This window comes from Sapajus apella, unplaced genomic scaffold, assembly GCF_009761245.1.
Source record: "Sapajus apella isolate SASKATOON/1434 unplaced genomic scaffold, GSC_monkey_1.0 scaffold18, whole genome shotgun sequence".
NCBI classification, from domain to species: Eukaryota; Metazoa; Chordata; class Mammalia; order Primates; family Cebidae; genus Sapajus; species Sapajus apella.
The window spans coordinates 22,786,723-22,810,927 of record NW_022436958.1 but is presented as its reverse complement, the minus strand read 5'-3'; the positions used below and the strand labels follow the sequence as shown (position 1 = coordinate 22,810,927).

General features: G+C 38.5%; 1 protein-coding gene across 13 annotated transcripts in view; it reads left to right on the top strand.

The window, feature by feature from the left end:
• The window catches only part of WDSUB1 (WD repeat, sterile alpha motif and U-box domain containing 1), a 58,315-nt gene that overhangs the window by 6,279 nt on the left and 27,831 nt on the right, over positions 1-24,205 (top strand). For 9 of the 13 annotated variants that reach the window (XM_032286490.1, XM_032286492.1, XM_032286497.1 and 6 more), the window contains exons 3-5: positions 580-764; positions 4,846-4,938; positions 8,841-8,934. The exons of 1 other annotated variant lie outside the window; for it this stretch is intronic. In XM_032286490.1, the coding sequence (XP_032142381.1) occupies positions 580-764; positions 4,846-4,938; positions 8,841-8,934 (372 nt within the window). The remainder of the gene's footprint in view (positions 1-579; positions 765-4,845; positions 4,939-8,840; positions 8,935-24,205) is intronic. 3 more of the 13 variants (XM_032286498.1, XM_032286499.1, XM_032286496.1) reach the window with 2 other exon arrangements.

Below are 24,205 nucleotides of genomic sequence, written 5' to 3'. Positions count from 1 at the left end.
CTCCGCCTCCTGGGTTCAGGCAATTCTCCTGCCTCAGCCTCCTGAGTCGCTGGGATTACAGGCACGCACCACGATGCCCAGCTAATATTTTGTATTTTTGGTAGAGACGGGGTTTCACCATGTTGACCAGGATGGTCTCGATCTCTTGACCTCGTGATCCACCCGCCTCGGCCTCCCAAAGTGCTGGGATTACAGGCTTGAGCCACCGCGCCCGGCCATCTTACCTTTTAAAAAAAAATACGGCTTTAGTTGATGTTGCTTGCCATTGCTTTTCTGGTTAAGTTTATACTGATTTGCCCTGTGGAAATATATGAAGATATGTGGACTTTATAATTTAGGCTTGAACATACTAGTTAAAATGTTGAAGGGAGGATGTTTATATCCTCCCTTGCTTTTACAAAGTGTATCTCAGTTTATAGCATATAAATGATATTTTATTTCTGTAGGCATCAATTTTCCTTTCTCTCTAGTTCTGTGATAGCCATTTATTCTTTCACTGTATCAAGCTGCTGTTAGAGACTGTGGTGTAAAGTGAAGGATACTCTGAAATGAAAACCCATTTTTTTGCTTTTATTTCAGATGTGGTAGTGTTAAAGATGGCTCCTTGGTGGCCTGTGCATTTTCTCCTAATGGAAGCTTCTTTGTCACTGGCTCCTCATGCGGTGATTTAACAGTGTGGGATGATAAAATGAGGTGTCTGCATAGTGAAAAAGCACATGATTTTGGAATTACCTGCTGCAATTTTTCTTCACAGCCAGTTTCTGGTTGGTTATTTTATTCTTTTAAGCACTAGAAATTCCTGTTTGTAATTTGTGCTATATATGACTTTTCATTCTTGTATTTTTATGTTGTCATTAGTAAAGTGAGGAGCCCTCTTTATTTATTCCTGTAAAGGGATTATCCTTATCTCTCTTTTGACCAAAATGAAATTATAAAAAAAAATGAGAAAAATCACTTTTTAAAAAATTTTTATTTTGGGGTCTCTGAGTTTCCTGCAAGAAAATTACATTCTTTATTATATGCAGGGGGAATCTGTTGTGATTATGTGTGACTGAACTTGGAACAACAGATTCAGATTCCTTGGATATGGCAATTTAGAGGACCTAACCCTATTGGTATAATTGCAATAAAAAAAAAACTATATTGATATTCAAATTGAAATGTAAACTTTAAAAATTGGAAATAGAAGCTATGTTTTCCATTTACTAATTTAATCTTCCAAAAGCTAAATTTATAAAATAAGATGTTTGCCAACACAATTAATTTTTTAGAAGGAAACAAAACTGAATATAGTCTGTTGGTTTTAAATAGGTACAGTGAATTGAAAAGTTCTTTCTTTAAAATTTCATTTTCCGTATTAGGATGGGAGTTCTGTGGCTTTTGTCTGCTGCATTCTTGTTGCCAAACCCATTTTATCCATAGCAACATAATGCAAGCCACTTAGGAAAATTTAAAATGTTCTAGTAGTAGATGAAACTAATTTTAATAATATATCCCAACATATCTATAATGTAACTTCAATAATTGATAATAAAAATTAATAAGATATTTTGTCTTTTGTACTAAGTCTTTGAAACCTGGTGTGTATATTGTAGATAGCACATTTCAATTTGGACTAGCTGCATTTCAAATCTTTGGTCCACACGTGGCTAGTCAGTGCCTCATTGATCAAAACAGGTCCAGAGAGTAGACAGGATGGTTTTGGTATTCCCCCCTTTTCAGGCCCATCAATGGCTTAAGGTATGGTTAAGATAAGATCCCAAATCCCAAAAGCAAAACATGTTCTGCTTCCTCCTAATCTCATATTGCTCTTGGTCTCATGCATTTTTTTTTTGCCACACTGACCTTCTTTCATTCCTGGAATGTTTCTAAGATATTTCCAATTGTTGTATGTGCAGACCCTTTACTTGGTTTGCTGTTATATCCTTTAGAATTTGGCTGAAAAAATCACTAAAGATGAGCCTCTCCTGCTGTTAACCCCTGCACTCAGTCTGTATAATTTTGATAAAATTTTTTATTTGCATACTTTATTTTTCTTTTACAGTACTAAGTATCAGAATGTTTAATTATATATTTATATGGGTAATATTTAATGGTGTTTTTTGTATTAGCTTGTAAGCTCCAGGCAGGCAGAGCCTGGGTCTCTTTTCTTCACCGTGCCTGATACAAAGTAGGCATTGAAGTGTAGATCGATGAGTAAGATTCCTTTTAATGATTTGCTGAAATAATAGATTTTCTTTTCATAAGCCCATTCTTGTGTTGAACTCCCTTCCTAATTTAATTAAGACAATTATTCTTTTAATATATTGTTCTGTGCTATTTTATTCAAAAAACAGCTTGTAACAAGCCATTGCTTCCATTTCTGTGGTACCTTCTCCACATCTTTTTTTTTTTTTTCCCCATTTATTTATTTTATTGCATTTTAGGTTTTGGAGTACATGTGAAGAACATGCAAAATTGTTGCATAAGAACACACGTGGCAGTGTGATTTGCTGCCTTCCTCCCCATCACCTACATCTGGCATTTCTCCGCTTGCTATCTCTCCCCAGCTTCCCACCCCCCACCGTCCCTCCCCTATTTCCCCCCAACTGACCCCAGTGTGTAGTGCTCCCCTCCCTGTGTCCATGTGTTCTCATTGTTCAACACCTGCCTATGAGTGAGAAGATGCGGTGTTTGATCTGCTCTTCTGTCAGTTTGCTGAGAATGATGGTTTCCAGGTTCATCTGGTGAATTATATAAGTGTGAAGAGATCCAGGTTCCTTTTTTGGTTCTAAATGTTCTGAAGATAGATTCCCAATGAAAATACTGTTATACTAGTTAATATTATAATAAAAATAAGGGCTTTTTTGTCCTGCATTTACAAAGATTGGTTGCTTGTGGGGTCAGGAAAGGCTCACTAAAACAGGCAGAGAATTCTAGGTGAGATTCTGAAATGATACCCACATTCTCACCCTGCCTTTAGAACATATTATACACTTCTCTTGGTATAATTTTAATCTGTGTGCCTTCTTTAGTTCCTTTAGTGTTTCTGTTGAAATATATATTAACCTTATGAGTAAATTCCCTGAAACAAGATATATGCTTTAAGGTGATTATTGTAAGAATTTGTGGGAACAACTGTATTTATTTAGAAGATAAAATATATGATTTAAATTTGTTTAATTTGGCATCTGTTAATATCTTTAAATACTTATGACATATTGACTCATCGTGTGACATTTTGCTGAAATAGGGAAAAATAATCCTGTTGGCAGGATTATATTTATTTTTCATGAATAAAAGTATGTTTCTAAGTATTATATTTAGATATTGAACATAGGCACATTTTAAGCTGTATAATTTGTCTTAGCTGAATTTTCGCTACTTACAGAACTTCAGAATTCAAAGGATTATTTAGTTAAGGAACAATGAAAAAAATAGGTTTGCTAATCAGGTTTAATACATAAATATTTTGCTCTCAGCCATTTCTTGAATAAAATATTTTGCCTTAAAAAGACAATGATTATCAGGAATTGCTTGTATCCCTCAGGATCTCTCTTAGAAAGGATACATTTTGGGTAAACCTATGCTGCAAAATAAACAAATGCTATTGAAATATGGAAGTCCCATGGAGTTAGAAAAGATTTCAGTGAGATGGAATTTAATTTGTTGTTTGCTAATAAAATGTTTGTACTTCTAAAGAAGCAGAGAGTCTATAGAAAAAAATTTACATGCCTTGGTGTATACATTTGTTAAATTTTATATACTGAACATTTGTTAAGCCAGAGTGCCATTTTAAGATGGATATTAGATCTCTGTTTTGGAGACAGGGTCTTGCTTTGTCATCCAGGCTGGAGTGTAGTGGTGTGATCATAGCTCACTGCAGCCTCAAACTCCTGGGCTCAAGGGGATCCCCTGCCTCCACCTCCTAAGTAGCTACAATTACAGGTGTGTGCCACCACACCTGGCTAATTGAAAAAAAAATTTTCTAGAGACAGTGTCTTCATGTTTCCCAGGCTGGCCTCAAACTCCTGGCCTTAGCCTCCCAAAATGCTGAGATTACAGACTTCAGCCACCATACCCAGCCTCGATTTCTTAATTGTGCTTTACTGTGTATGAGTGCCAAAACTTACTTGATGAAACTGCGTGTAATATTAGATGCAACTTGTGTAAAATTGCATTGATGATATCAATATTTACATTATCCAAAATTATTTACGAACTTAATCTAGTAGCTGTATAGTAATACACTAAAATTAAGTAAGTGTAAAGTAGTAGGACTTTTGCGACACCACTTAACTGATTACTTTCCCTAAATAGTATAATATTTTTAACCAAATGGAGTTTTTTTTTTTATAACTATAATTCTAGCATTTGCCTTGATTAAATAAAATGGAAAAAAATTCCCATTATTATTCCATGTGATCTATGGACCAGGCTTTTGAGAATCGACATGACCTTAAAAGAAGGTTGGGAATGATTAAACAGTTAACACTCTTATCGTAACTGACATTTCTTCCTAATTTTTCCCATCAATCCTAGCCTCATAGACTCTAAAATTGACTTAGAAGGTGCTCTGTTTAGTGGCACAATATTGGTTCTTGCAGCCTTGAATTATATTCTTTGAGTAAGGTAAATAAAAGGTATTTTATTGTAGCAACTTGTGGACTAAAGTTATAATCCTGTATAGTAGCTAGTTTAAAAGAAATTCTTTAACCAACATTTTGTTAAATGGTATAAGTTAACTAATAACTTGTGAACGTCATTTAAATGAGTAGAATTAACAGATCTCAGTATAAGAAACGGAAATTTTTTGCGGTTTAAGTGATTCACAAATTCTCTGTATTTGTTTTTAACAAATTTTAGGTGGAGAACAAGGTCTTCAGTTTTTTCGATTGGCATCATGTGGTCAGGATTGTCAAGTCAAAATTTGGGTTGTTTCTTTTACCCATATTTTCGGTATGTATGCAAAGTAGCACATCCCTGAAATTATTTGTGATCTGGTTAAAATTTCTATTTTATCTTTTTACTTAACCCTGGGTATCTAAAAGTGAGTATAACAATATGGTTTAAGAAACTGAATCAAAGTAACACACATGATTTAAAAATCAGATGTCATTGCTGTTCATGACCTCACCTATAGCACTGCCATACACATTTCTGCACAGTAATGGTGACCACTTTGCACTTGGTTTCAACCCCTTTGGTAGTTTTCACAGTTTACGTTGTTTATATCACTATTTTTTAAAAAATTTATTCACTGTAGTTACTGCTTTTTGATAGTGTGTGTGCCTTTTTCCATCCTTGTACTATTCCATCAGGTGACCCTTTCAGTCAGAAAGCTTATTTTGTGCAGTTTTGGAATAAAGTATTCTGTTATGTTATTTCTTTAATAATTCCTTCTCTGTTTTACTCTCTTTTCACAACTTACATTAATTGAGTGTTGGACCTTCTGAATTGATCCCTGCCCTGCCTCCCCACCCCCTGGCCACATTTCTCTCTCTCTTCTTGTACTTTAGGGAAGAATTTCTCTGCTTTTTCTCTTTACCTTTTTTTAAATCTTTTATCTCAATTGTATTTTCAAATTCTAAAAGCTCACCATCTTCTTTGTTTCCTTTTTGTAGTGTCCTTTATAAGATCTCAGAACTCTGAGGATGTCATTTAGGAGTTTTTTGCTTAAGTTCCCTTCTGTTTTCTGATCTGTTTGCATTTGGGCCCCCTTTTTGCTTAGTATTCTGTTTGCATTTAAGAATTAGACAATGTTTAGAAGCTCTGTGTGCAGGGATGGTTTGTTATTGCTGGCTTCCCTTTAGGATGAGGAGGTGGGTGGTTGGCCCTTCTGGGTGAGGGGTTGGGAACTTAGGGAGTGGATACTCTGTCACCCTAGAGCTTCCCAGGCAGTTAGTTGTTTTTTTTATTTGAAAAGTTTTGCCGGGGTTAAGTGCTTGGCTTTTGTGCAGCATACTAAGAGTGAAATTGGGGAGGGATTAGAAGTGGACACCGAATGGTCTATATATAGTCAGTTCATTTTTCTGTCTGTCTGTGCCATTCTAATTTTCCTTTTTTCTGGCTATTGGTATTCTGGAACCTTGAGATATTTTCTTCCTCCTCACCCCACCTCCTCTCCCTGGTCTTGCCCTGGCTAATTAAAAAATTTTTTTATATAGAATCAAAGTTTGTTGCTCAGGATGGTCTCGAACTCCTGGCCTCAAATGATCCTCTCACCTTGGCCTCCCAAAGTGGTAGGATTACAGGTGTGAACCACTGTGCTTGGCCAGTCTTGGGGTGTTTTCTAGGGCAGAATAACTTTCTTCTTGGCTGTACCCCCGTCTCTTTGCACTGTGGGCTGTTATTCCTTTATACTTCCTCATTAATCTGTTTTCTGCCTTCCCAAAGTTGATTTCAGTTTCTGGTTTGCTGATGCCCCTCTTCCCACTCTCTTTTCCAGTGTACATTTCTATCTTTATTAATTCTGTCATTGACGCTTTCATGGGGAATCTGAAATTTTGTGGTCATCTTGATTAATTCAGGAGCCTCAAAATATTATTATTTGTTACCTAATAAGCTTCAGTTAAATTGCAAATGTCATTTTTGTGATTCATAATTATGCTAGTGTATAGACGGGAGCCTTTTATCTGGAAATAAATATATTCCTTTTTTGATGGAATGTTATTTATTGCCAATTAGATTACATTTAGTAGTTATTTTAACATCTGACATACTGTGAGGATAAGAGTTTACTTCTGTGGTTGATCCCACCTCTTCTGCTTGTTTTCTTTTACCAGAAATAAAATTCTGATAAGAAACTGTAAGTACATGCGTTTGTGTGGGAGTTCTAAAAACAACGTATCTTTAATAATTGTTCTAAAGTAAAACCTTTCACATATTTACTGGAAAATATTTTGACACTGACTTTTTAACAAAAACATACATTACAGTTGATAAATGTGTGGTTAAAATCTTTTCATAAGGCTGGGTGTAGTGGTTCACACCTGTAATCCCAGCACTTTAGGAGGCTGAGGCAGGAGGATCACTTGAGGTCAGGAGTTCAGTACCAGCCTGGCCGACATGGTGAAACCCTGTCTTAACAAAAATACAAAAATTAGCCAGGTGTGGTGAGGTACACCTGTAGTCCTAGCTACTCGGGAGGCTGAGGCAGGAGAATTGCTTGAACCCAGGAGGCAGAGGTTGCAGTGGGCCAAGATTGCACCACTGCACTCCAGCCTGGGTGACAGATCGAGACTCTGTCTCAAAAAATAATGATAAAAATAAAACCTTTTCATAAAGCATTTATCACCATTTGTACCTTATCATTTGCTTATTTGTAGAGAGGAGTAGAGAGACATATGGGTCTTATAACTTGAGGACATAACCTAGTCTTATGGTTGTATTAACGTTTTATAGTGTTAATTTGGTTTGCAACTTAATATGCTTGCTTTGTTTGATTAACGGTGGCTGCTTATTGCTCTATTCCCAGTTAGAATTAAAGCCTTTTGAAGTTCATCATTGTATTTCTAGCACTTAACACAGTGCCTTTAGTGTGTGTCTCTGCTCTCCCAGATAAAAATATATTTTATTTCCTGTTTTGAGCTTCAAACTTTTACTTACTCTGATTACCTTTTTCTTTAGTTAAATGCTTATTATTCTCACTAAGACATTTAACACTTCAAAAGTGTTTTATTGTGTCTGACGTAGTTATAAATTTCACTTGTGTATTTCCTTTTTCTTCCCACAACCCCTGCCAATTTCTTAATATTTATTTTTATAGGTTGTCACCAAAATATATTGAATTCCCTCAGTTTACTTTTAAAATAGTTGTGATATTTATGCTTAGTAATTCTAAAAGCATAAAAAGGATTTTAGTGTTATACTTTGGAGGAGTGTTATATTTTATAAAGATAATATTGGAATTACAGGATGTGTAAATTACCATTGATTATTTTTATTTACAGAGTGAGAAAATATTTTAAATGCCAGATTTTTCAAAATATAAGCATTTTTTTAAAGTCTTTTGGGCAATTGGTATATTTCGTTTTTATGAGACGCTAAAACTGTGATATAGTTTAAATGTTTAAAACTTTTCGTAATATGAAATTAGCCCATCTAGCCTTTGTTGAGCTCATTTTTTAAATCCATTACTGAGCTTTTGAAATGTGAGACTGAGTACAAACACAAGAAGCCATGTTTGCTCCTTTCTGCTTGCCGGCATAATTTCACAAAGCCCCTGACTCTGTGACAACAGAACTCTCTGGAAGAATGCCTGGAAGACAAAAGAGGCGAGCACACAGTCCCCCACGTCTTTTGCCAGTCCCCCATGTCTCTTGCCTGAGTCACTACATTCCTTAAAAGATAAATGAACCCAGCCTTGCCTTTTCTTACCTGAGATAATGTCTAATGGCGTTAGTGATCATGCTTCTGCAATCTGTAACCAGATGTATGCTTACACCCAACCTTGATGTGATTCTGCTTTAATGTAACTTCTGTTTGATGTGATTTTGCACATAGTAAACCTCCACCACCTGTATATAAGCAGTGAGCTGAAACACCGCTTTGAAATGGTCTCGCAGACTGCCCTGTAGCTCTCAGGCCATAGGCCCTAGTCTGTAGTCTTCAGTAAGACTTCTGAGTAAAACTACTTTAATTCTTTAAAAGCTTGACTTTTTTCTTTAGTCAACAGAAACCAGTTACTCTCACCGCATTCCATTTATTTCCTTATAGATATCTGAGCTGCATGAGGGTTTTTAATGTTTGTGTCCTTTAGGCACTCAAAGATTATTGAATACATAAAGGAAATGGTGTTGATTTAAAATCAATTCCAAGCATGGTCAGCTTGCTATTCTCTGTTACCTTGTTATTTGCAGGTTTTGAATTAAAATATAAAAGTATGCTGAGTGGGCACTGTGCCCCTGTTCTGGCTTGTGCTTTTTCCCATGATGGGCAGATGCTAGTCTCCGGGTAAGCTGGTTTAATTTTCCTAAGCCATTTTTATATGAAATTGAAAAGATGTACGGAAAAGTACGTGAAACCTCAAAGAATAGCTTGATGAACCACCACAAAGGTCAAGAAGCAGAACTTTGTTGGTTCTACCCCAGAAGCCCTCCCCTTCCAAGTGCCCCTTTTTGGTGACAATGTGTTAGGTCATATACTCTATTGCTTTTTTCTTTAAAACTGACCTAAAATTAAACAATATGAATTATTTTGTCTGGCTTTCTGTACCCAACGTTACACTTGTGACATTAATTCATATTATTGACTGGAGCTGTGGCCCATTGATTTTCATTGCTGTGTAATATTCCATGCATGGATACATTATAATATATATAATAGTTCATTTTAATGTTAATGGTTATATGATTGTTTGTGGTTTGAGAGCATCACAATAATAATTCTATGAGAATATGTTGTATGTCCTGGTACACATGTTCATGCATTTCTGTAAGATAAATACGTAGGAATGGCTTGGTTGAGTCATAGAATATGTGCATTTTCAACCTTGGCAGATAACAATAGTTTCCAAGTGGCTGAACAATTAATACTCCTATAGCAGTGTTGTTTTATATCCTAGCCTATACTTGGTATTGTGAGTTTTTAAAATTTTAGCCATTCTGCTGAGTGTGTAGTGTTGCCTTACTATGTTTTTAATTTGCATTTCCCCAGAACAAAGTGGTTGGAACCTTTTTAGAAGTTTATTAGACACATGTATTTCCTCTTCTATGAAGTGCCTGTTCATGTCTCTGGCCCATTTTTTTTTCCTGGGTTATATTTTTCTTATTGATTTGTTGTTGTTGTTGTATGTGTGTGTGTACACTTTAATATTTGAGCTGTTTGTTGCTTTTTGCAAATATCTTTCCCACCCTGTAGATTTGCCTTGTCACAATTGTGCTCTGAGGTCATGAAGATATTTTTCTATATTCTGAGACCTTCATTGTTTTGCCTTTCACATGATTTATGTGTATGATGTGCAATACAATCCCATTTTATTTCTTTCTATGTGAATATCCAGTTGTCCTAGCACTATGTATTGAAAAGACCACTTTTCTCCTCCATTTTATTATACTCCCTCATCAGAAATCACTGACCATTTATGTGTGAGTCTGTTCCTTAACCTGCTACTTTGTTCTGTTTCTGTCCTTGCTCTAATATCATTCTGTCTTTCCCAGGCTTTATATTTTGTCTATTCCTATCTATTGACATGCTCATATAAATTTGAGAATTAACTTGTCAAATTGCCCCAATTCCTACCTCCACACACACAAACTTGTTCCGATTTTAATTGGGATTATATGGAGTCTGATGAATTTGGGGGGAATTGACATCTTTATGATATTCATCTTGCATCTTTCTTTGTTTTAATTTCTCTCAATAATTGTCTTCTATGTAGAAATTCTCATCTTTATTAGCCTTATTTCTAGGCACTTGTTAGTATATAAAAGATGTGGCGAATATGAGGAAATCCATAATGGAAATAAAATGGACTTACCTAGAAAATTTCTTATTTTGGATTATATATATACAAAATCAGATCATTTGTAGATAATGATGGTTTTGTTCCTTTCTAATCCTTATGTCTTTGGTATCTTCTGTGCCTTACTGAACTGCTGATACTACCAGGCTAATAAAAGCGGCAATAACAGGCCTTGTTGTCTGATTCCTCATTGCAGTGGGAAAGGTTTTATTATTCAATACGATCATTGTAGGTTTTTGAGATAAGCTTTATTCTTCTAGTTTGTAAGAGTTTTGTTGTTGTTTTTAAATCATGCAAGGGTGTTGTATTTCATCGGATGATTTTTCCTACATCTTTTGAGATGATATAATTTTTCTCTGTTACTGTTAGTGGAGTGAATTACATGATTTTTAAATGTTAAACCAACCCTGCTTTGTTGAAACAAACATATTTTAGGATATATTGTTTTTGTGTGTTGTTACAGAAAAGTTAGTTTCATTCTAACTGTTGTGCCTTTGGATGTAATTCATTTTTCTCTGGCTGCTCATGAAATTTTCTGTTTTGAGGTTTTTGCACATCTACTTTGTATCTACATATGGGTTTCCTATTTAGTTTGCTTGGAATTTATTGAACTTCTTAAATCTGTGGAGTGATATTTGGCAGGGCTTGGTGATTTATGCCTGTAATCCCAGCACTTTGGGAGGCCTAGGCAGGCAGATCGCTTGAGCTCAGGAGTTTCGATCAGACTGGCCAACATTGTGAAACTTTGTCCTACTAAAAATACAAAAATTAGCTAGGCATGGTGGCAGGCACCTGTAATCCCAGCTACTCAGGAGGCTGAGGCAGGAGAATTGCTTGAGCCCAGGAGGCGGAGGTTGCAGTGAGCTGAGATCATACCACTGCACTCCAGCCTGGGTAATAGAGTAGGACTCTGTCTAAAAAAAAAAAAAATATCTGTGGTATGATATTTTACCACTTTTGGAAAATTCTTATTTATTATCTCTTCAAATAATTGCCTCTGTGCCTTTCTTTCTGTCCTTTACTTCTGGGATTCCAATTAAATGCACATTATACTTTCTCACTGTAAACTTTCTCTTTTGCATTTATTATGTGTGTGTGTGTGCACGTGCGTGCGTGTGCGCATATGTGTGTGTGTCTGTTTCATTCTGGATGGCTTTTTCTTTCCTCATTCATTCTTCAGCGAATGTGATATTAAATTGGTCCATTGAATTCTTAATTTTGCTTATTTTATGTTTTGGTCCTAGAATTTCTATTTGTCAGTTTTTTTCTATTTTGTCACTTTTTACGATTTCCAGTTTGTCACTTTTTATGATTTCCAATTGTGTGTTGAAATTTTCAACCTTGGCTTTTATTTTTCTTTTTCTTTCTTTTTTTTTTTTAATTGTTTTTATTTTTTTATTTTTTATAATTTTTTTTTATTTTGTTTTTTTTTCCCATTTATTTATTTTATTGCATTTTAGGTTTTGGGGTACATGTGAAGAACATGCAAAATTGTTGCATAGAAACACACGTGGCAGTGTGATTTGCTGCCTTCCTCCCCATCACCTACATCTGGCATTTCTCCCCTTGCTATCTCTCCCCAGCTTCCCACCCCTCACCGTCCCTCCCCTATTTCCCCCCAACTGACCCCAGTGTGTAGTGCTCCCCTCCCTGTGTCCATGTGTTCTCATTGTTCAACACCCGCCTATTAGTGAGAAGATGCGGTGTTTGATCTTCTGCTCTTCTGTCAGTTTGCTGAGAATGATGGTTTCCAGGTTCATCCATGTCCCTACAAATGACCCAAACTCATCGTTTTTGATGGCTGCATAATATTCCATGGTGTATATGTGCCACATTTTCCCTATCCAGTCTATCGTTGATGGGCATTTGGGTTGGTTCCAGGTCTTTGCTATTGTAAACAGTGCTGCAATGAACATTCGTGTGCACGTGTCCTTATAGTAGAACGATTTGTAATCCTTTGGATATATACCCAGTAATGGGATTGCTGGGTCCAATGGAATTTCTATTTCTAGGTCCTTGAGGAATCTCCACACTGTCTTCCACAATGGTTGAACTAATTTACACGCCCACCAACAGTGTAAAAGTGTTCCTATTTCTCCACATCCTCTCCAGCATCTGTTGTCTCCAGATTTTTTAATGATCGCCATTCTAACTGGCGTGAGATGGTATCTCAATGTAGTTTTGATTTGCATTTCTCTGATGACCAGTGATGATGAGCATTTTTGCATATGTTTGTTGGCCTCACGTATGTCTTATTTTGTAAAGTGTCTGTTCATATCCTTTGCCCACTTTTGAATGGGCTTGTTAGTTTTTTTCTTGTAAATCTGTTATAGTTCTTTGTAAATTTTAGATATCAGCCCTTTGTCAGATGGGTAGACTGCAAAAATTTTTTCCCAATTTGTTGGTTGCCGATTCACTCTAATGATTGTTTCTTTTGCTGTGCAGAAGCTGTGGAGTTTGATTAGGTCCCATTTGTCTATTTTGGCTTTTGTTGTCAATGCTTTTGGTGTTTTGGTCATGAAGTCCTTGCCTACACCTACGTCCTGAATGGTTTTGCCTAGATTTTCTTCTAGGGTTTTTATGGTGTTAGGTCTTATGTTTAAGTCTTTAATCCATCTGGAGTTAATTTTAGTGTAAGGTGTCAGGAAGGGGTCCAGTTTCTGCTGTCTGCACATGGCTAGCCAGCTTTCCCAACACCATTTATTGAACAGGGAATCCTTTCCCCATTGCTTGTTTTTGTCTGGTTTGTCAAAGATCAGGTGGTTGTAGATATGTTGTGTTGACTCTGAGACCTCTGTTCTGTTCCATTGGTCTATGTCTCTGTTTTGGTACCAGTACCATGCTGTTTTGATTACTGTAGCCTTGTAGTATAATTTGAAGTCTGGTAGTGTGATGCCCCCCGCTTTGTTCTTTTTGCTTAGAATTGACTTGGCTATGCGGGCTCTCTTTTGGTTCCATATTAAGTTTAAGGTGGTTTTTTCCAGTTCTGCGAAGAAGGTCATTGGTAGCTTGATGGGGATAGCATTGAATCTGTAAATTACTTTGGGCAGTATGGCCATTTTCACGATATTGATTCTTCCTAACCATGAACATGGAATGTTTCTCCATCTGTTTGTGTCCTCTCTTATTCGTTGAGCAGTGGCTTGTAGTTCTCCTTGAAGAGGTCCTTTACGTTCCTTGTTAGTTGTATTCCTAGGTATTTTATTCTCTTTGTGGCAATTGTGAATGGAAGTTTGTTCTTGATTTGGCTCTCTTTAAGTCTGTTATTGGTGTATAGGAATGCATGTGATTTTTGCACATTGATTTTGTATCCTGAGACTTTGCTGAACTTGCTTATCAGTTTTAGGAGGTTTGGGGCTGAGACGATGGGGTCTTCTAGATATACAATTGTGTCGTCTGCGAATAGAGACAATCTGACTTCCTCCTTTCCTATTTGAATGCCCTTTATTTCTTTTTCTTGCCTGATTGCTCTGGCTAGAACTTCTAATACTATATTGAATAGCAGTGGTGAGAGCGGGCATCCTTGTCTGGTGCCACATTTCAAGGGGAATGCTTCCAGTTTTTGCCCATTCTGTATGATATTGGCTGTTGGTTTGTCATAAATAGCTTTTATTATTTTGAGATACGTTCCATCAATACCTAGCTTATTGAGTGTTTTTAGCATAAAGGGCTGCTGAATTTTGTCAAAGGCCTTCTCTGCATCAATTGAAATAATCATGTGGTTTTTGTCTTTGGTTCTGTTTATGTGGTGAATTACGTTTATAGACTTGCGTATGTTGAACCAGCCTTGCATCCCCGGGATGAAGCCTACTTGATCATGGTGGATAAGCTTTTTGATGTGCTGTTGCAATCGGCTTGTCAGTATTTTATTGAAGATTTTTGCATCAATGTTCATCATGGATATTGGCCTGAAGTTTTCTTTTCTTGTTGAGTCTCTGCCGGGTTTTGGAATCAGGATGATGTTGGTGTCGTAAAATGATTTGGGAAGAATTCCCTCTTTTTGTATTGTTTGGAATAGTTTCAGAAGAAATGGTACCAGCTCCTCTTTGTATGTCTGGTAGAATTCAGCTGTGAACCCATCTGGACCTGGGCTTTTTTTGGGTGGTAAACTCTTAATTGCTGCCTCAACTTCAGACCTTGTTATGGGTCTGTTCAGGGTTTCGGCTTCTTCCTGGTTTAGGCTTGGCAGGAGGCAAGTGTCCAGGAATTTATCCATTTCTTCCAGGTTTATTAGTTTGTGTGCATAAAGTTGTTTGTAATAATCTCTGATGATGGTTTGAATTTCTGTGGAATCTGTGGTGATATCCCCTTTATCGTTTTTTATTGCATCAATTTGGTTATTCTCTCTTTTCTTTTTTATTAATGTGGCTAGTGGGCTGTCTATTTTGTTGATCTTTTCAAAAAACCAGCTCCTGGATTTATTGATTTTTTTGAAGGGTTTTTTGTGTCTCTATCTCCTTCAGTTCTGCTCTGATCTTAGCTATTTCTTGTCTTCTGCTAGACTTTGAGTTTTTTTGATCTTGCTCCTCTAGTTCTTTCAGTTTTGATGATAGGGTGTCAATTTTTGATCTCTCCTTGCTTCTCATGTGGGCACTTATTGCTATATATTTTCCCCTAGAAACTGCTTTAAATGTGTCCCAGAGATTCTGGTATGTTGTTTCTTCATTCTCGTTGGTTTCGAAGAACATCTTTATTTCTGCCTTCATTTCATTGTTTATCCAGTCAACATTCAGGAGCAAGTTGTTCAGTTTCCATGAAGCTGTGCGGTTCTGAGTAAGTTTTTGAATTCTGAGTTCTAACTTGATTGCACTGTTGTCTGAGAGACTGTTTGTTACGATTTCCGTTCTTTTGCATTTGCTGAGGAGTGATTTACTCCCAATTATGTGGTCAATTTTAGAGTAGGTGTGATGTGGTGCTGAGAAGAATGTCTATTCTGTGGATTTGGGGTGGAGAGTTCTGTAAATGTCTATTAGGTTTGCTTGGTCCAGGTCTGAGTTCAAGTCCTGGATATCCTTGTTAATTTTCTGTCTGGTTGATCTGTCTAATGTTGACAATGGGGTGTTAAAGTCTCTCACTATTATTGTGTGGGAGTCTAAGTCTCTTTGTAAGTCATTAAGAACTTGCCTTATGTATCTGGGTGCTCCTGTATTGGGTGCGTATATATTTAGGATCGTTAGCTCTTCTTGTTGCATTGATCCTTTTACCATTATGTAATGTCCCTCTTTGTCTGTTATGATCTTTGTTGCTTTAAAGTCTAATTTATCAGAGATGAGAATTGCAACTCCTGCTTTTTTTTTGCTCTCCATTTGCTTGGTAAATCTTCCTCCATCCCTTTATTTTGAGCCTTTGTGTATCCTTGCATGTGAGATCGGTTTCCTGGATACAGCACATTGATGGGTTTTGTCTTTTTATCCAATTTGCCAGTCTGTGTCTTTTGATTGGGGCATTTAGTCCATTTACATTTAGGGTTAATATTGTTATGTGTGAATTTGATACTGCCATTTTGGTGCTAGCTGGCTGTTTTGCCCTTTAGTTGAGCTGGTACTTGTTGTTCCTTTATATGTGTAGAGCCTCTTTCAGGAGCTCTTGTAGAGCTAGCCTGGTGGTGACGAAATCTCTGAGTACTTGCATGTTCCCAAAGGATTTTATTTTTCCTTCACTTATGAAGCTTAGTTTGGCTGGATAGGAGATTCTGGGTTGAAAATTCTTTTCTTAAGGATGTTGAATATTGGCCCCCATTCTCTTCTGGCTTCTAGGGTTTCTGCTGAGAGATCTGCTGTGAGTCTGATGGGCTTCCCTTTATGGGTAACCCGACCTTTCTTTCTGGCTGCCCTTAGTATTTTCTCCTTCATTTCAACCCTGGTGAATCTGACGATTATGTGCCTTGGGGTTGCTCTTCTTGACGAATATCTTTGTGGTGTTCTCTGTATTTCCTGGACTTGAATGTTTGCCTGCCTTGCTAGGTTGGGGAAATTTTCCTGGATAATATCCTGAAGAGTATTTTTCAGCTTGGATTCATTCTCTTCGTCGCATTCGGGTACGCCTGTCAAACGTAGATTAGGTCTTTTCACATAGTCCCACATTTCTTGGAGACTTTGTTCATTCCTTTTTACCCTTTTTTCTTCAGTCTTGCCTTCCTGTTTTATTTCATTGAGTTGATCTTCGACCTCTGATATCCTTTCTTCTGCTTGGTCCATTCGGCTGTTGATACTTTTGCATGCTTCACGAAGTTCTCGTGTTGCGTTTTTCAGTTCCATCAATTCACTTATATTCCTTTCTATTTTGTCCATTCTTGTTAGCATTTCGTCCAATCTTTTTTTAAGGTTCTTAGTTTCTTTGCATTTGGTTAGAACATGTTCTTTAAGTTCACAGAAGTTTCTTACTACCCACCTTCTGAAGTCTGATTCTGTCATTTCATCACACTCGTTCTCCATCCAACCTTGTTCCCTTGCTGGTGAGGAGTTGTGATCCCTTTTAGGAGGAGAGGTGTTCTGGTTTCGGGTGTTTTCATCCTTTTTGCGCTGGTTTCTTCCCATCTTTAAGGATTTATCCACCTGTCGACTTTGTGGTTGTTGGCTTTCAGATTGGGTCTCAAATCTTTCAGATTGACGTTCTGTTTGTTGATGATGAGGTTACTTCTGTTTCTTGGTTTTCCTTCTGACAGTCTGGCCCCTCTGCTGTAGGTCTGCTGAGGTTCACTCCAGGCTCTGCTTGCCTGGGGTTCACCTGCAGCAGCTGCTGAACAGCAAGGGTTGTTACCAGTTTTCTTCTTCTGCTATCTTTGTCCCAGAAGGATACCCGCCTAGTGACAATCTGATCTCTCTTTTATGAGGTGTCTTTTTGGATATATAGGGGTCACGGAGCTGCTTTAGGAGACGGTCTCTTCTTTATAGGAGCTCAAATGGTGAGCTGTGAGCTCTGTTGTTCATTCAGAGCTGCTGGGCATATACGTTTAGGTCTGCTGCAGCAGAACTCATAAACTGCTTTTTGTTCCCAGGTGCTCTGTCCCAGGGATTTAGGGCTTTATTTATGAGTTTCCGTTATGCTGCCGCCTTTTTTTTTTTTTTTTTTTTTTCCCCTTCAGACCTGCCCAGCCCAGCAAGGAGGCAGCCTAGTCGCTGTCGGCCTATAGCAGCTTTGCTGAGCTGCTGTGGGCTCCGCTCCGCTGCCGAGTGAACTTCCCTGCAGTCCTGTCTATATGGTTGTAGTTAGAACTGCTTTGGCGATGGTGGCCCGCCTCTGTTGGGGCGGAGTCTCTGCTTTGGCGGGTTGCCTTGGCAACGGCGGCCTGCCTCAGCAATGGCGGGTTGCCTTGGCAACGGCGGGCTGCCTCAGTAATGGCGGACGCCCCACCCCCACAGAGCTGGACCATCCCTGGTTCAGCTGCGCTTGCTGTGAAACTCTCAATCCAGAGTTTCTGATTGCTGTTCTTTTGTGGGGGTGAGACCAGCCGAGCCTGATCGCCTGGCTCCCTGCCTCAGAGCCTTTTTTAAGTTGGTGTTCCAGTTGCCTGTTGAGGAGGCGCCGGGGTCTGTTTGTTTTCCCCTGCGGCCACTCACTGCGCTGGCTTAAACAGCGGCACTGAGGTTTGTGGCGCTTTTTTTTTGCCCTGGAATCTACTGTCCTGGTTCTCTGCTCAGTCCCCTTTTTGAACCGGCGTATGGGCGACTTCCCGTGGCTCCAATCGCCAGCCAAAAGGGCCCCTAGACCAGTGTATTTTGTACGGAGAACCGCGGCTCCGGGGCGCCGACAAAGCAGCCGCGCGGGGCAAAGCAGCGGTGCTGGCCGGCACAGCCGCGCTGGCCGAAACAGCCGCGCTGGCGACCGTGGAGCACCTCCGCCCGGGAATTTCCTAGTCTGTGGGCAATAAAAACACAGCGTCCACTCACCCTCTGCGCTTTCAGTGGGAGCTGCAATCCTGAGCTCTTCCTAAACGGCCATCTTGGATCATAATCGGCTTTTATTTTTCAAACCTTTATTCTGTTAGGCAATTGGCTGGAACATAGTTACATGATTCAATTACTTTATACTCTTTCCCCTTTGAATACTTTTTTATATTTTATCCTTGCCATTAGATTTTCTAAAACTGTCCTGTCTGATCTCACAGGTCATAGCATTCTGACCCACATTTATGGCTCTTCATAGCAGCTTTCATTCCAGCTAAGATACTTAGGCTCCTAACCTCCACTTATAATGCCTGGACTAAGCCTGATGGTTCATTTTTCCATATGCTCCAATTCTTCTTGCCAAACAGCCAAATTACCAGTTATGTTGTCAGTATTGTAGACGTGGTTCTTTCATCTCTAAACATGAAGATTATTCATCATCAAAAAGTATTTACAGTATTGTCTTTTGACCTAGAATTTAAATCAATGGAAAGTTTAAACAGATAAAGTGACTCTGTCTACTGTTTTATGTGCCCAGCACTCTGTCAGTTGCAATAGGACATAGAAAAGGAAGTATAAGTGTGTGTGCTCTTGAAGACATTTTAAAAGGACTTAAGTCCCTTCTTTCCTAGTAGTTAATGTTCATTGTGATGAACTAATAATACTTCAAGACCCTGACATGTACTTACCCTCTGAATCACGGAAGAAGTGTTAAGTGATAATGTTGTTTTAAGTTCATTTTATAGCGGTATAATTCTTTGCCAGTTTGTATATATGTTACTTTTAGTTAACATTTATGGGACTGTGTCCTTCCCGATCATTCTGGATAAATGGAAGTTTACATTATTAAGTGCTTTTGGGTATATGGTGTTTTTTTCAGAATATTTTTAGTTTATTTGGATAAATGTACAGGCAAATGAATGAGAAATGTAAATTAATAAACTTAATAAATATTTCGTTTTTTAGAAGAATTGACAGGCATATTTAAATCATACTTAGTAGATAAAACAGATGAATTAGTTAATGATATATTCTATTTGTGACTAAAAGTCATTGATAAGATAGAATGGATGCATATGGGAAAGAGGAAGACTGGAAAAAAGTGAGTGGATAAAAGATGGCTGTATATGAACATAAGTGGCTAGAGATGAAAAGTGAATGGACGACAGAATGTGGTTGTCGGTCAGAATGTATACTAAGGGCTGGGTGTGGTAGCTCATGCCTGTTATTCCAACAGGTCAAGAGGTCAAGGCAGAAGGATCACTTGAGGCCAGGAGCTTGACACCAGCCTAGACAACATAGTGAGACCCAGTCTCTACAAAAAAAAATTTAAGGAAATTAGCTGGGCATAGGGGTGTGTTTAGGGCATAGGGGTATGTGCCTATAGTCTCAGCTACTTGGGAAGCTGAGGCAGGAGAATCTCTGAGCCCAGAAGTTTGAGGCTGCAGCAACCTATGATCATGCCACAGCACTCCAACCTGGGCAACAGAGTGAGAACTTGTCTCTATAAAAAAAAATAAAATAAAATAAAGGAAAGAAAAAAGAGATGTACTAAGGAAGGTGTATGGGGCATAGATAAGGATGGCCTTGTAAAAGGCAGTGTAGAATTTCTATGCAGATATGGGAAGATTGAGGAACAGAAAGGGCATTCCAGGAGGCAGGAAATTCTTGAGCAAATTAAAATGTATGGTAAACAGTCAAGTAAATAAGGAGAAATGAGGCCAAAAAACAGATCGTAGAGATAATAGAGAACCTAGGATGGACCAGGCATGGTGACTGATGCCTGTAACCCCAACACTTTGGGAGGCTGAGGCAGGGGATCTCTTGCACCCAGGAGTTTGAGACCAGCCTGGACAATATAGGAGGACCTGGTCTCTACAAATAATAAAAAGTTAGCTAGGCATGGTGGTATGCACCTGTGTCCTAGCTCCTCAGGAGGCTGAGGTGGGAGGATTGCTTGAGCCTGGCCGGTGGAGACTGCAGTGAGCTGTGATCGTGCTACTACACTCCAGCCTAGGCAACAGAGTGAGACCCTGACTCAAAACAAACAACAAAGAAAACCATGAGAACCTAGGATGGTGTTAGAACTTGTTCAAACCTTATATATTAAATTTAGGAGAACTTCTGAAACTTCTAAAGCAGTTCTAATATGCGAAGCCTAGCTATAGGAGATAGATGCTAATATATTGTGAAGTGAAGAATTGAATCATGATTTAGGTCAGTGGTTCTTAATACTTTTTGGTCTTAAGATTCCTTGACACTCTTAAAAGTTATTACCCTAAAGAGCTTTTTCTTATATAGATGACATCTATCAGTATTTATAATATTAGTAAATACAATTGAGAAAATCCTAAAATATTTTTAATTCATTTAAAAGCAATAGATAATTGCATGTTAGCTTTTTGAGGAAAAATAAACAGTGAAAAGAGTGGCATTGTTCCACATTTTTGAAGATCTTTTCAGTGTCTGGCATAGCAGAAGACAGCTGGATTTACACATCTGCTTCACATACTCCACTAGCCCTCAGAGCTGTAATGGCATCACAGGTCCTGTAGCAAAATATGTAAGAGGTTTTTCCCTTTGTCTTTCTCTCCTTATCTCCTCCAGTAACTTTGCTTCAGCCCCTTAGCAGAATTTGTCTTTTGTTCCACCCTACTTCTCTTGATCTAGCCAGATATAACAAACGTTATATGTGTCAGCCTCTATTCAGACAGGAAGGGTCAGTGTTTTTTTTGAGATGGGATCTTCTCTGTCACCCAGGCTGGAGTGTGATGGCATTATCTCGGCTCACTGCAGCCCTGACCTCGGCTCAAGTGATCCTCCCACCTCAGCCTCCCAAGTAGCTGGGACTACAGGTGCAGGCCACTACACCTGACTAATTTTTGTATTTTTTGTAGAGTCAGGTGTCTCACTGTGTGGCCTAGGCTGGTCTCAAATTCCTGGTTTCAAGCGATCCACCCACCTTGGCCTCCCAAAGTGTTGGGATTACAGGCATGAGTCACCACACCTGGCCGGGTCAGTCTTTGTAATTCATATAAAGACTACCTGTTTCCAGAGGTAAGGATTCCTTGGAAACGAGTTTTTAAAATGTCCACAATTGTGTGTGAGAGACAGAAAGAGAGAGAGAGATTGTGTGTGCGCGTGCGTGCGTGTGTGTGTGTGTGTGTTTTTCCTTTAGAGATAAGGTCTCACTCTGTTACCCAGGCTGGAGTGGCGTGGTTTTAGCTCACTGTGGCTTTGAGTTACTGGGTTCAAGCAGTCCTCCCACGTCAGCCTCTCGAGTAGCTGGAACTGTAGGTATATGCAGTCATGCTCAGCCAGTTACCAGTTTTAAGAGTTCAATAGATAACAGTCTTTTCTTTTTCTTCTTTTTTGAGATGGAGTTTTGCTCTTGTTGCCCAGGCTGGAGTGCAGTGGCACGATCTCAGCTCACTGCAACTTCTGCCTCCTGGGTTCCAGCAATTCTCCAGCCTCAGCCTCTCAAGTATCTGGTATTACAGGCGCCCTGCTACCACGTCCCACTAATTTTTGTATTTTCAATAGAGTAGTATTTTCGCCATGTTGGCCAGACTGGTCTCGAACTCCTGACCTCAGGTGATCCACTTGCCTTGGCCTCCCAAAGTGCTGGGATTAGAGGCATGAACCACCGCACCTGGCCCTTTTCTTTTTCTTGAGTTGAAAACCAATGAGAGGGCCATACAGGACTGGATAACATGAGTTTTGATCTGCAGCCAACTTTCCCACCTGCTCTTGGGCAGCATGGACCACTGCAGCCTTCCCCTGCCAGTGCAGATCAGAAGAAAGAGAAAATCCAGAAGGGGCTCAGCCCTATGGCCCAGTGCTTGCCCCACATTGTCCAGTCATCTGTCATTTATTTTCTGCTGGGCATGAGAGGGAGGAAAGAGGCCAAGAATCCTACCCCAGAAGGGGTGGGAAATAAGTTTCTCCTCTCCCCAACAAGACAGTTGTTTATATTTTATCAATTTTGTAAGTAGATGATAGAGTTTAATGTCATGAGTCAGGAGTGCTTTCATGAACAACCCTCTCTTGCTCAGCGATGACTAGGTGAAGAAGCCTTAAGGTCATCTTTCCCAAAATGCAAGTCATGTTTTTTCTCTACAATATTGCTAAAAGTCCTGTTGAACAAGTAAGTTCATTTAGTAACTGAAAAGGACACATTGCAATTTGTTTATCATGGAGGGTTATCATATGCCATATTGCTTGAAATTAGATGTGTTCTGAGAGCTTTAGTGAAATTTGAATAGCCACGCTGTCACTTTTCCAACTTTTAGGCTGAAATCACCAGAGTATGTGCCTGTGATGAATCCATTCTGATACATTCATGGGGGAAGATGTTTAAGTATAATATTAAAAAACATGGGTTTTAGAATTTACATAGAACTGGGTTTTAACCCCAGCCTTGCCACTTAACTAGCTGTACAACCTTGAACAAATTCTAGTTCCATGCCTTCTCCGAGCTTCATGTTCTGATTATAAAATGGAGAATATAATAGCACGTTCCTCAAATCGTTATGAAGATTAGGAAAATGCAGATAACGCATTATTATGTTTGGGACATCATTGCTCAATATATATTTTTTAAATGGTATATTAAATAATATAATTGATGTAATCTAGAACATCAATTGTATAACGTATCATTTTACCCCCCCCTTTTTCTGATTTGAGCTATTAGCCATTGGCTTATAATAAGCAGTATTACAGAACAGCTCTTTGAAACTTATCTTCATGTAGGGAGAGTTGTTGAGGACTCGGTTGATGTTTCTTAGCATCCTCCTCTGCAGACCTTGGGGAAAGGAGTCCTGTCAGGTCTCAGTCTGAGGGCCTGATGTCCTTTTATTCCCAAGCATTTTGTTTGTGTTTCTATTTTGCATTGCATGACTGATCATACTTTCTTTTTGCATTGTTACCAAAAAAGCTCAGAATCAAACTTGCAACCCTTCTTTGGCAAGGTGGACTGGACCTTACAACATGTGTTTCGGATATTAATCTATATTGATCTTCACCTTAATTTCTCTCCTCTCACCTCATCCTTGTGTTCTCTTCCCCTTCAGGTTCTTCACATAACTTTTGTTTTTGCTACATCTTTGTAAGAGATGGCAATTCCTTTCTAAATGAGAGGAAACATAAATACGTTTAAAATTAACATACTGAAGTGTAAAATTTTTAAGTGTTAGGGACCTTTTTGGCCTCAGGAAATAATTGCTAGTGATTGTATTTGATTAATTTTTTGGCCATTGTACAAAGTTAGTTTAGAATAGAAAGATTTGAGTGCTTTCTGAGATGGGTCACTGTGATGTCACGGATCTCCAGGAGTCTGTGTTGTGTTGTTGATGTTGTCCAATAGCTGTTTAGATATCATTGATGGGTTTTTCTTGTATTCTTGAGTGAGCAGAACTGAGGTTTTAGAGCACCACAAAATTGTAGGAATGAAGTATCAAAAGGCTGAATACCTGCCTCGCGAGGAAACTCTGGGGGAAAGGCGACAGGGCAGATTGTGGTGGAATGTATGTACTAAGAATTTGGGGGAAGAGCTATAGCAGGCAGAAAATATATAACCAGGGACACCAAACAGTTGGATTTTTTGTTTAATGTTGATTCAGCTTCAATTTAGGGAATATTTTGAAGTTTTTTTTGCTTCAGTAGTTTCAACGTATTTTATATCTGTTTAAGTTGGCTGTTTTTCTCCTGGTATCTCAAATTCAAATCTCAAAATATTGAAAACTTCTATTATTTATCTCTAACACTAATTTACCTTCCTCAAAATCTAATGAATTATCAAATGCTATTGTGTCTTCCTTGGAATCATCATTAGTTAAACTAGAGGCAATAGGAAGTGAGTTTAAAATCCTTT